Source organism: Grus americana, chromosome 2 (assembly GCF_028858705.1).
Source record: "Grus americana isolate bGruAme1 chromosome 2, bGruAme1.mat, whole genome shotgun sequence".
NCBI classification, from domain to species: domain Eukaryota; kingdom Metazoa; phylum Chordata; class Aves; order Gruiformes; family Gruidae; genus Grus; species Grus americana.
In genome coordinates this window covers 125952048-125965963 of record NC_072853.1, presented here as the reverse complement: position 1 = coordinate 125965963, position 13916 = coordinate 125952048, and the positions used below count along the sequence as shown (strand labels likewise).

Sequence of the window (13916 nt, the reverse complement as noted above, 5' to 3'; positions counted from 1 at the left end):
TTCATTTAAAAATTTGGTGTAGATGACAGTTTCAGCAACTCCTTTTCAAACCAGACAAGTCATTAGCCTCTAGACATTTCTGAGTCTTTTGTAAAATGTTGGTAGAGTTAGCCATTTATCTTGCATTTGGCATGCCTTCTGATCTACACGTGACCAAAACGGGTCACCCTGAATTAAGACACCAGTTTTGAGTATGCAGTGGGCTAACTGAAGACATAAATGCATAAACTGCTCACATTTAAAGCAGCTGCATATATACGTTTTTAGTAACTTTTTGCACAAGTAAAAGTGTCCCTCTCTTCTGCAGTTGTTTGCAAACTGCAGAATCCTTTCTGTCAGACAGGTCAACAGAAATTCACATCAGTAAAATGGGATGTTTTCAAATAAAACTATTCAAGTACACCAAACCGTAAGCTTAACATGTAAACATTTATGCAGGAGAAGAGAAACAGATAATAAGCAAGTAGTAAGTTTTTTTATGAGATTAATCAAGATACTGAAAAATAAACAAAGAACCATGGAAGAGCAAACTTGCATCCTGATAGTGTGAAGGTAAAGAAGGAAAAAGCACTAAATGTGCATGGGCAAAAGGAATCTAGATTTGTGAAGCACAATGTTTAGGGAATTTAAAAAAATAAGTATACTTCTATACACTTATATATTAAAAGAAATATACCTTCTTTTGATAACTGAATCTTAAAAGTAGCAGGGAAAGGAAATAGGAGAAGATTGGCAAGCAGTAATTCCTATAAGGTAGTTGCAAACAGAGTAACTTAAGAATCATCAGAAGAGAAAGGAATTGCAACAAGAAGTATGATGAGACAAAAGCACCTTTAGTTGTTGGTCAAGGCAGTAACATGAACAAGCATGCTGAAGGAAGACTGACAGACAAATTTCTCAAGAAATGCAATAAAGATAGAGGATGCAACCAAAGAGATAAGTGGAAATCCAGGAAGAGAAAGAAAAAACAGAGAATGTAAGAGTATTTGACACTGTTCTCTGGCTCACTTGGCTGAAGATGCTTGTTCTGCACCCTCTTCCCTATTGGGGTACAGAGGCAAGGAAAAAAAAAAAAGGGGGGGACAGAAAAAAGGGAAAAAAAAGGCAACTGTAAAAGGCCAGATCTCCTACAGCTTTGTGACAGAAAAAAAAATACAGGACAAATCAAAGCTGAAGTCTGTAGCATGTCCTGAAAGATGTGTGTGTCAGAGCTAAAACAAGGAAATGTCACACCTTCCACACTCCATCCTCCTACGCTAGCGCAGCAAAACACCATCAAGTGGCAAGGCTCAGAAGACCTACAGACCTACAGTACAGTTTCTGCCAGATTAGTGAATTTAACATGCTCACATAAGAATCCAGTGAGGCAACATGGCCTGGTCTCAACAGCTGTTAAGACAGGAAAGTGAGTGTTAATGCCATGTGTGAATGGAATACAAGAAGCAATCTGAGGTGTTTGCCCAAAACTGATCACATTGAAGAGTAAGATGATGACTATCAGCTGGATTAAATAGTAAAAAAGGAGCTACAAGAAGACTTTGGGGGAGAGGAAGGAATCACCCTGAAAGGAAGTACCAAAGAAGCATGAATATTTGTAAGAGTGAGGAGAGATCTGTGAGTGCAAAAACACAATAGTCAAAACCTGGTTTGACACTGCCAGAAGTCACCCTGCGTACATCATGATCTCTGCCTCGGCCAGGCAGAGCAGCCGCCCAGCGGGACGGTGAGTAGTCTGCCTTCCAACTAGGGACTGACTGCAGGGTGTAACAAGCAGGGACTCCCACCTCAGGTGTATGGGCATGACCTCGCAGGGGGCTCCCTCACCAGCACGTGACTTAGAAGGCTATAGAGAACCACACAGGTAGAAATAAAGCTGGAGGATGCACATCTCCAACAGGAGAGGAACACTAGTAGAGAAACCTGCGCTCCTCAAAGATGGTGTGTGATTGTAACCCACGTCTGGAGCTGGAGGATAAGTATTGGTGTGGGTGCCATTAGAGCTTCTGGGGATTAGCAACAGAAGATAAATACTAGTAAGAACCTACACATTTTTAAATTAAGTATCTCACATTGTGGTTTATCTGCTGTATTACTTATACCGATCCTGAATATGGATCACTGATTGACAGTTAATTGTGTGTTGGTGATGAATCAAAGAAAAGCTTTGCTTTTTATTTGGTTTAAGCTATGTGAAATGAGCAGTTTCTCTCAGCAACAGTTAGCAGGATCTCCTCCTTCTGGCAGATGTGAGCTGGTAACCCAAGTCATCAGATTTCATGGAATTATACCATAAGCTTGGAAACTCCACACTGGGCAGCAGAAGATAAGGCAGCATTTAAGCATATCATCAAAAACTAAAAAATATAGATACATGGTATAAAAAGTACTCAATGTTAATTTCACCATATAAGCAAACTCTTAACTCAGAAATAGTACAGCTGCACACCAAAAGATAGCGTATTGGGTTTGTGTGGCAAGGTTTTGGTAGCAGGGGGGCTACAGGGTTGCCTTCTGTGAGAAGATGCCAGAAGCTTCCCCCATGTCAGACAGAGCCAATGCCAGCCGGCTCCAAGACAGACCTGCTGCTGGCCAAGGCCGAGTCCATCAGTGACTGGTGGTAGCACCTCTGGGATAAGATAGTTAAGAAGGGGAAAGAAAACCACCAGGAGCCAGAGAGAGGAGTGAGGATATGTGAAAAAAACAGCCCTGGAGACACTCAGGTCAGTGAAGGAGGAAGAGGAGGTGGTCCAGGCACTGGAGCAGAGATTCCCCTACAGCCCATGTAGGTTAACAGTGGAGCAACACTGTTTAAAGATGTTAACTCCCTATTCGCAGCATGTGAAAGTTGCAGAAGCTCTCAATGCCTCAGTTACCTGGAAATAATCCTCACCCAGGTGGGGTAAACTATCATGATTTCTACAAGTGGCAAGGCAGAGCTCCTGTTACAGAATCACAGAATGGTAGAGGTTGGACAGGACCTCTGGAGATCATCTAGTCCAGCCCCCCTGCTAAAGCACGATCATCTAGAGCAGGCTGCATAGGATCACGTCCAGGTAGGTTTTGGATATCTCCAGAGAAGGAGACTCCACAACCTCTCTGGGCAGCCTGTTCCAGTGCCCTGTCACCCTCACAGTAAATAAATTTTTCCTCATATTGAGATGGAACTTCCCGTGTTCCAGTTTGTGCCCGCTGCCCCTTGTCCTGTCACTGGGCACCACTGAAAAGAGTCTGGCCCCATCCTCTTGACACCTGCCCTTTAGATATTTATAAGTTCTGACCTTTAATCTCCAGGCTGACCTTTAATAAAATTGCAATTAAAGCAGGCATTGTCACAGCCCCTCATCCCTTCCAACCACCCATAGCTAACACAGAAAATACAATTCCACAGCATCCTGAATAGAATTTTTCTGAGGTTTCTCATGCTCATACCACCCCCAGCATTCCTCCTACCATTCCACAGAGAGGCACACATTGCAGTTTAGTAAACGGTATGTCTCTATACTATAAACCTTTTCCCTATGTATTTTACTAACAGATAGAAACTTGATACTTACGAATATAAAGTCAGTTTATCCAAATCATTGTGCATATTGAAGGCATACACTTCTCCCAAATGAAAAAGCTTTTCCAATGCCTCATAAATAAATATGATGCATATAAGTGCTGCAAAAGCTTCCTCAGTAAATCGAGTGATGTAACACACAAGGCTGCTGGCATCTGTGGCTACAAGCACTATGCATAAAAATGCAGTCCACAGACCAATGCTAGTTCGCAGGGAGAGGTAGGAAAGATCATAATCCCTGTGTGAAGAAAGAAACAAAAGCATTAACTTGAGCCAAATGTCACCTATACTATATTCTGTTTGCAAAAAGATACTGAGGCCAAGCTCTACAGGTATTCACCACTTTTCTCATCCTTGATGTTAGTTCTGAAGGAAGCAGAAACTTTTCTGTCTCATCTTCCACCAAAGCAAAGCAACACTGCAGGGTGTTTCTAGGATTGAGAGTGCAACCACCTATCTTGGGAAGCATCATGGGGATGATCTTTCCAGAACGACCTAGATGCTTTCTCCTAGAGGTCAGATCAATCCCTGCTTACCCCTGCAGAATCAAAGCCAACATCTCCACACAGTCAGAACATAACTTTTATTTAAGTCCTAGCCACTTCTCATGACTGATTTTCTCATGAAGGCTCACCAGTGCCTCAATGCTTTGCCAAACCACATCCATCTCTCAGCCTCTTGCCACTGCATTTACATCCTCATGGACATCCACTTTTAACATACATCTGCTTTCAATTACAGCTAGCGTAACAGGCAAGAAAGTTAGGAAGTACATCAAACATCACTTACCTGCAAAATTTAAATAATATTTTTTCAAATACTAGAACTGGTCCGGTGCTCCCCAAAATAGTAAGAGGTTGCCCAGCAAACAGAGAATAGGCAATCCCAGTTAATGAGGCTCCAAAAAGAGACTCTATTGCACTCTGTTTGGGGGAAAAGAAACTGTTGTAACTATGCTGCCTTTCAGGTTAGCATTTAGCATGACATCTGCATAAATACAGTTTTAAGATGCATTAACTTAGAAACAAGACAAGATGTAAAAACATTGCAATTAATATTGATGTTTGAGACAAGAAGAACTTAACGTAGTTTTGCAGTAACAATATCATGGACAAAAGATTTTGAAAACTTCACTCCTAAGAAACATAAAGCCATCCAAAACCATGAGAACAAGTTACTAGTCCTGCTAGCTATGGAGGAAAAAGATACCAACAATTACTACAAATTTAAAAAAAAGTTACTCAACATGTAGTTTATGGAAAGAATTATCTGTCTCTAAAGAAAACAGATATGTATATATATTGCAACATACCTGTACCAAAACATGATACGGTGTGCAGTACCAAACCTGCATTAGCCAACCAAGCATTACAAAAGAAAAAACTGACAGGCAGAGGTGCAGGGGAAATTACTGAATAATATTGGGTTATGTATACATGACACCAAAAATAGATGAGCAGTAAACCAGTGTCCCACCTGGTAATGCATTTCTTTTCATTGAAATAAGATATCTGCTTCAGCTCTTGAATTAAATGTTTTAGTATAATATTTTCTGCTAAAAAAAGTTATAATGCACCTCAAAGGAGAGGGGCAGGACTTTTTAGATCCTAAAATGGTATCAAAGGTACTTGAAAATAGTTAACTAAACCATTTACAACTATGAGAAGTCATGGATTACAGATTAAAGGGTTCCTGGTGGAATTTTTATTTTGCAATTATGCAAGCCTAAGAAAACAGTATCTATGCAAACTTAAGCCCCAATTCAGGAAAGCATCTAAAATTGGGCAAGATGGTTTGCTGAACTGGGGCTATTAAAAATGAAAACATGAGTCCTTTGTTCATTACATAAGGGTGGGGGGGAAATACATATAATCCCAGTCTCTTGTTCTGTTACCTCTGAATTAGTGCTTTTGGTTAGTCCATGCATTAACCTTGGGGCTCTCAACCAGGGTGGCAGGGACAGGAGTACTGTGGAGGTGATGACCTCTGGGAACGTGAGGGAAGGTTTCAAACACAAACTGTGTACCTTACGTTGTCAGCTACTGTGCTTGAACATGTGTGTGCAGTAACTAAATTTTATATTCAATGATGCACACCAAGTAGCTGAAGGCAGTAACAAACCCACAAACAATACCAGATAGCTAAAAGAAAGAAGGTGTTTAAGAATCGAGCTTTAAAAGGAGCGTATTTTCATAATTATACATGATGTACATTCAAAAATTACATCAACATTTTGATAACCATTCCTACATTTAGAGTGGCAAAAACAGTGCACAGAAAAGATATAATTTATTTCTGTATTTGCTGTCAGCTTGAAGTGCTACATCAAAACTCTGAGTCAACAGCATTACTTGAAAAAGATAAAATAGTTAACTAAATATAGTACAAGCTTAAAAACTTGATCTAAGTATCAAGAAGCATCTTACAGCATCATAAGCTTTACCAGAATCTTAAAATTTGTAAAGGATATGTCTGAATACATCCTTCCCTCCCCCAAAAGGACAGAGCCTTGTTTCTTTGTGACAGATTTAAAAACAGAAAATACACTTCAAACTAGTTTACTCACAAGCCAATTGACACAGAGTTATTAACATTGATAATGTTAAATATTCTTTCCCTGCTCCAAAAACTGAAGTGCAATGATATTTTGGTTAAAAAGGTGCTGGTATTATCTATGCTGCCAAACACTGCCAAAATTTTGTACGTGTATGGTTTACATTCAAGTCGTTTCAATGAAGAGTATTTTCTGCTCATAAACCTTAGCCACTTTTTTTTATTAACAACACACCATTACTGAAAGTATATACATTCCTGTCCATTACTTAAATACACAATTGACTGCTAGCCATACACTGCAGGCGTTATCATCCTCATAGGCCTACTACTCAAGGCCAGTAGATGTTCTTGGCTATCCACCTTGAGCCTCTGACTTTGCCTAAAGTAGGCCTAGTGGGATGGTGCACCTTTACTGCTATTCATTATTTTTAAGTAGCCAAAAAGAAGGCAATGCAAGCCCTTTCTCAATTCATGAAGCCATTCATCCAATAAGGCAGGATAAACATTTTTTACCTCCACTGTGCATCTTCTCCTGTTCACATGGGTTCCCCACATTTTCCACAGCAATTACCTTTTGGGGAAGATCTGCTTTGGGGCAGGCTAATCAAGTGCTGTGGGTAAATTCTTCAAATACAAGTATAAATAAATGAGACAAATGCACACAGTGACTTGCCTCTGAAGGTCTAAAAGCCTGGCCACTACCATTCTTTGTACTCACTATTCTGCCTTGTGTAGCTTCTCCCAGGAGCCCTCCAAAAGTGATTACAGGAGACATACAGGCACAGTATAGGAAAAGAATCGAGGCCAGGCACTGCAGGCTTAATGCATCCTTGAAGTCACTCAAGAAAAAAGGTGCTTTCCTTTGGATGTCAAGTATCAAACCACCAAAAAGCCTAAATAGGTGAGATGAAACTCGTCAAACTGTACACTAAAGGATTCTAGCTAGTTCAAAACTATGGGCTACACATGACTGCCAGTGCCTATTGCCAGCACAAATTAGCTATTTCATAATCCAGATTAAAGCATAACAGTTTAAAATGTAAATAAGAATCTTATCTATTCCAATTCAGTAGTATTCCAAATAAAATCAAGCAGGTTACCCACATTTTTTAAAGCTGGCTAGGTATTTTTGTATATGGGCTAGATACTAAAAAAATATCTTTGCAAACAATTTCACCTAAATTACGTTTTAAGTAAAATCTGGCTTTTGATATTCAAAACACAGAACAGAAGAAATATGTTAAACCTCAACCAAGACCACTGCATTAACACATTTCAATATTACTACTCCAATAAGTAGTTGTAGCTTTTTTGATTTGAATTGTCTACAAACATAAGGTTAGGTCTGTAAATAAATTTAGCTCATTTTTAACAGTGTTTTCATCTGGAGTATAGAGATATTCTACAAATGGAAATACAAAACAAAACATATATATAAGTCAATTCAACAGGGTAAGTTATTAGCTAGAAATTAAAAAGATTTTGGCTGTTTCAAAAAGATTTTCAGGACTCCAAAATACTTGATAGAATTTGCACCTACAAAAAAGCAGAATGTATTTTGAATTATTAAAAATATAGATATATATTCCATTCCTACAAAAAACCAATAGTCTCATCTAGAGATAATTCTGTGAGCAGAAATGAACTTCTCAGCTCCATGTACTGTCTGCAAAAAAGCAAAAACTAAGTATAACAAAGCTAAAATGGTAAAAATCAACACAAATGTTATAAAGTCCTTCTTGCAAAGGTATGAGAAATATGCATTTCATTTGAAACTCTGATTTTGGGGATAACGACATTGTACATATTTTCCAGAATTTCTCAGTTGATTTAGTCTCTACTCTCTCACGTGAGACATTATGGTTTAATCTTAACCAGTATTTCCAGCGTTGGGGACTTTTTTGGCAGGTATTTCAGAATTAACAGAGAACAAAAACGCAACTCAACTGAAAGAAATTCCTTCAACTTTATTTTAGATCTGAAAGAAACCTAACCAAAACCAAAACCTAACCAATACCAAAGTATTTTTTGCCACTTTATATTCCTTATTGCTCCATTTCATATACGTTTGATAAAACAGGTTTGCACTTACGGAAATTTTTAGTACCTAGCCCAATACTGAAAATTGTATATTCCTGCTATAATTATGATAATTGCATGCTCTTGACAATTAAAAATTAAAACCCAACTCTTACAAGTCAGTTAGTTAAATTAGGCAGCATCTTATATGAAATCCTTCGCAAATGTGTTGAGAAACATTGCCACAGGCTTGAAAATGCTTTAAGCAGACTGGCGTTTATAGGCAAGAATCCAACACTTGAACAGGAAAAACGATGCGCTCTGACACTTTATACCATGATTTTTTTTATGTTCAAATGTCATCATTAAAAACTGTGAAGACTTATTACTTTTATTTCTTTATGGTAGCTAGTATTTAGGGAAGTGAACACACCTTCCAGTTCTCTCAAGTTCAGGTCCAGCATGATGGCCTTCTTCTTTGAGAGTCTCTCCTATAGGAGTAGATCCATTTGGAAATTTAGGTACCTTCCTTTTCTCCTACAGAACAAAAAAAAAAGAAAAATAATCATACTTTGAGACTTCCTTTACACTAAAAAGTAAAACTCAGAGACTGCAGAGACTCTATGCCATGCCTTCTAAACCTTTTTCATATTCCCAGCTTGCTTATCAGCAGTCCTCCATTTGCCAAATTCATCTTCTGTTGAATACAGACAACTAGAACTGCACAACGCTCCCAAAAAGATCTTATTAGTACCTTGCACAACAGTATTAATCTTCCCTCTTTCTACAAGAAATATGTCCCTGAGGCATGATGAAACAAAGCCCACCTTTTCAAGACCCAGTAGAGGCTCAACCATGAGGTCTTTAGATTTTTTTTTTTTAGATTTTTAGAAAATCTTTCGGGGGTTTTTTTCTTGATCATTTCCAGAACAGAAGGCTCTAGCTTCCAACAGAAACTGACCTCACTTCATGACACACACAGTATTTAGTTGAAGTATAAACGAGAAGTCATTCCTCTATTGAGCAAGCTGCTCACCAGCTCCTAACAAATTTCTCAGCAGTTTGCTTTCCACAAACCCCCAGTCCTGCTTATTTTGGAAACGAGTTAAGTGGTAGCCTCAGGATATTCATAAACAAACTGCACTGCTGTCATCCCTTCTCTTCCACCCACTCCCCCAAACCGCCATGGGACTCAGCACCAACATCAACCTTCTGAACCAAAAGCTCTGGTCTCTCTCCCACTTTTGATCCTGGTGGCAGGAATTGCCCTCAGTTGTAAAGAGGGAGACAGGGAAGAAATCAGGGTCCCACTTAGGTCCAGCCTCCCCCGGCTCTCATTCTACGCTCGTATCATAACTGAGTGATACGGCCACTTTTATACATTTCATAAATATTCTGTGAACATTATATGCTAGCCAGTATACATTAAAACATTTCAACCCATGCTGTATGCAAATAAGAGGTTTTATAAGAATTACAATATTCTTGCTGATTATTGTTACATTAATAATAAAGTTTATAATATGAACTTGGATACAATTTCAGACCAATTCTCCTAGATGTCTCATGAACTCATTTCAGTATTGCAAAAGGAAATATAGTAAATACAATTTACTTAAAAGCATAGCAGAAAACCGATTAACACCTTTTTTAAAAAAAAAAATTTAAAGGGACATCCACTTTTTCTTCCAAATGGATGTGGGGCCTTTCCTGATGCTTCACTAAAACTTATACTCAGTACACAATTTATTTGCATTTGGAAATGGCATTTTCAAAATCAAAATCATGGGAGCTCTCTACTGGGATTTTTTTTTTTTTTTTACCTGGGAAGGAACACTTTTTGGTGGCTCAATTCGTATAGATGGATCCCACTCTCCTGGAGGCAAGACTGTCACTTGATCTAAAAACTCATCAATTCCTGACAACAAATCATTTCGGTCTTTTGCTTTATAGGCAACATCATGGAAAACCTACAAGAAGAAAGTACCCAATATTAATTTTCATTTTATTTTTTGAAAGAAGAACTGATGACAATTAACACTTGATTATTTTTAATAAGTCATGGGAAATCTTCTAAAGGACCACAAAAATTAGGCTTTTAATTTACTTGCATAGTTTTGCATTAAGAACTACCTGTATACACATCCCTATGGAACATAAATAAGGAAGTGCTATCTTCAAACTCAAAAGGAACAGAGTTAATTTCTAAAATTTTAATTAAAAAGTTAATCTTCAATATTCAGTACATCAAGTCGACATATTGTTGCCTGAAGAATTCTGCTCTACAGCCACTGTGTCACTATGTTGTGCTAAATCAGGACAAAAATACTTTAAATATTCTTAATAAAAACTTGTATTTTGGTTTGAAGGTTAAGAACTTCATTTGTATACCTCTAGCTTAATTAATTTTAAAAGACTTCTTTAAAGCACATGAAAGCAATCCTACTACTACTAAAAAAACCCCAACCCTACACTGTTCTACAGACTACTACAACACAAACTCTGAATTGACAAATAGGTAGTATTAAAAAAAAAAAATTCCTGAATCCCAAGATGCATTTTATACACAGAGAGAAAAAAAATGCTAGTTTTGCTATAAAAAAAAAAAAACCCAGTTCGCAGAAGATGATCCTAAACTGCTTCTGTACATTTGAAACCTGAACTGTGTCTCCAAAGACCTGACCCTTAAGTCTTCTAATTGTAAGTTAGATCTTTTAAGCCTATTTAGGTCTTTAGAAAAATATAAATTATTCAGTGGTCTATTTCAATGATCTACAATATTCCTAAAATTCAGCCTACCTAAAAAATCAGAAGCTGCAACTAAAGCTTGGAATATTCAGTTCTCACACTGAACAAATACTGTATTCACAGACTAGTTACCCAATTGTAAAACAACCAATTTCTGGTTTGCATTTTCAAGCTTTAAATTGTTCTAGAGTAAAGAAATAGAATTTCTGCTAGATAACCCTAATAATTATCAACCGTTCAGTAGGTGGCGCTCAATATGAAGACAGATTTAAAACATCCTAATTTTGCTCAGTAAGATGACAATAGTCTTACAAAGTCCCAATTTCCCTGTGCTTTTTAAAACCATCCACCAGGGTTCTAAGCATATGACTTCAAATGCATAGTAAAATTCTAATTTTAATTATTTGACCTCACTTTGATAAAAAAATGTATGATGACTCAATTGCACACATTCTTAAACTTTCTGTCCTGAACACTTACGCAGTTTGCTGTGTCCTTTTTGACATACAGTGACTCACATCAGACGCAGTACTATTTAATAGTTCTATTTCCTAATTTAATATAAAAATGAAACCTATATGCCAAAGCTAAAATATTTTTTCTGAAATACATTTAGGATTTCTTCAAGAAAGATAAGGGGGAAGTTAATTTAGCATTATCTAATTCACTAACACAAGAAACAAGTTTACAGTTACTCATTTAATCAGTTTTGGGTTTTATTCTTTAACCTGTTACTCTAGAATACATTCATTGAAAACAGTCGGTAAATACGTTATTCTAGACTTATTTAACTACAATTGTTTAAAATATATCACTCACATCATCTGTCATAAGCGTTGCTATCGATCTTCCAATTTCATGGTACTGTGGAGCTTTTCCTGCTGGTCCCAGCAACAAAAACAAAAACCTGTGAAGAAAGCAATCAAGATGGACACAGCTGACTCATTTGAATTTATTCAGAGGGTTCTTTCAAACTAACGCTTAAAGAAAATTTAATGGTGAAGTAAAAATATCCTCTCCACCATTTAAGATCCTAAAGATTGCTGCAAGACTACGAAAAGACTTGCCTCAAAGTCATACTGGAAGGACCTCAAATCCTGAACCAAAATTACTCTGAAATCTTCTTAATTAAGCCTAATTTTTTAGCTGCTTATAATGCCGTAAATGTAGTAGAAATCCACAGACTAGAGCTCAACGAATATTTCCTCTGGATTGTATGACCTGTTCTAGCCTCCCTGATGATCACCTCTTCATGGCAGTTAAACCCCCTCACTTGCTGTGGCGGGGTACGTCACACAGCGGATGCACAGATACACTTCAAGCAACACACTGGGCATATTCACATAGGAATATCCTGGTCCTGTGTCAGTGCAAAGGAAGGGAACCTGCATTTTGAACAACTAAGAAGGTAGAAGTGACCTTTTGGGGAAGGGAATCCAATTTGGGGATTGGTCACAGCATGCATTAACAGACAGTCTCAATTTCCAATCAAAATAGTTATCACCCTTTTTTTTTTTTTTTTTAATTGAACAGGACTAGTGTCTTGATATAAACCAAAGAGTGAACCTAATTATTTCACAACCTTCTTCCTATACTCCATGAAAATGAAGTTCTTAAGTACAACACATTTGAAAAAAGTAGTGACTTCTTTCACCTCACAGGACAAAAAGCTCAATGTTATTCTTCCTTTGCAAGTTGACTATCCTAACTGAAACTGAGATTACATCTTCAGACTCAAGTACGCTATTCCAAATCTGCAAGTCTACACCACTCTAAAAAAATTCAGGACCGGATAATTTTAGCTATGTTAATACAATAATCTGTATGCCAAAATTTTGGAATATCCCAAGAAACATGAGCACTAACGTCAACTACCCTCTGAAAATTCTCACATCTATTTATAAGAACACTGCCAAGATTATTTTTGAGCATATAACCTGAAAATCACAAAGATAAACAAGCACTTCGATAATTTTAGAACATTTAAAAAAACACCAAAAACATAAATGTACAAATTTATGCCAAACACCAGAGAACAGCCCAATACATCAATGTGGACAGAAAATGAAGTGTCCTCCATGATGACTGATGAAATGACCTACTATCTGCATCATGGGACCTGCATTTTGACATTTTGGTCGTCTGTGGTAAATACACCCAGCGTATACTAGCGAGACCTATGATTTTTGGGGGGTGGGTGCACCAGGCTGGATGGCATATTGCAGATTGAAAACCGATTCAATGTATTAGCTGCCGATTGGTTACCCCAGTGTCAATCATATAGATTCAGGCATATAATAAAAAAAGTAAGTTTTTCCACCACCTAGGATATTCACATACAGAGTATTTGTATACAAAGAGTAGAGCTTCATATTAGACTTTCAGACTCTTCCCCTGTGTCACGCTGAAGGGAACTAAAACAATCTTCATGCCCACCTTTACAATGGCAACACAAGTTTGGAAGACTCAATGCTTTTAGTCCAGGTCAGCTATCGGTTTCAACTTCCACACTTACTTCAAGACCGCATTATTATATAACTTTAAAGCATTCAGAGAATTTTATGGCAGATCTCATTCCTTCAAATTTTGCAGCAAATGACTGACATAGTGTTAAACAGAAGTCTACATTTCTTGAGTTTAATAGAGTAGGTATAAAAGTTTACAATTATTTGAGATCTTAAATGTTATTACTTTATGGTATAAGTAAAGTCAGACCTTCCAGGCATGTATTTACCGTGTAGGAACTGGAACCTCTGTGAGACCTGAGAGAAGCACAGCAGGGGAGAGCCTCACAAAAGCAATAATAGGTCTTTCTAAAAAATCTACTTCTCCCACTAACACATTTGATGCTTCTGCTCCTGAAGGAATTTTCCTCATGAAGTTCATATCAACCTATTCATACAAAGATGAAACAAGTGTTTATCCCCTTACAATTGTTAGCAGAAATTCTATAACATAACTTCAACAGTATTTACTAGACATTTATGCTACAAAGAAAAATCAAAAAGCAAATTAAATATCCCACAGTACA

The 13916-nt window shown here is 37.4% G+C and overlaps 1 protein-coding gene across 10 annotated transcripts in view; it reads right to left on the bottom strand.

Annotated features, from left to right (window-relative positions):
- Positions 1-13916, bottom strand: part of SLC4A7 (solute carrier family 4 member 7) — a 101295-nt gene that overhangs the window by 17960 nt on the left and 69419 nt on the right. For all 10 annotated transcript variants that reach the window (XM_054814697.1, XM_054814698.1, XM_054814703.1 and 7 more), the window contains 7 exons: positions 13620-13777; positions 11705-11792; positions 9961-10107; positions 8571-8674; positions 6837-7011; positions 4352-4485; positions 3555-3800 (listed from right to left, as the gene is read on the bottom strand). In XM_054814697.1, the coding sequence (XP_054670672.1) occupies positions 3555-3800; positions 4352-4485; positions 6837-7011; positions 8571-8674; positions 9961-10107; positions 11705-11792; positions 13620-13777 (1052 nt within the window). The remainder of the gene's footprint in view (positions 1-3554; positions 3801-4351; positions 4486-6836; positions 7012-8570; positions 8675-9960; positions 10108-11704; positions 11793-13619; positions 13778-13916) is intronic.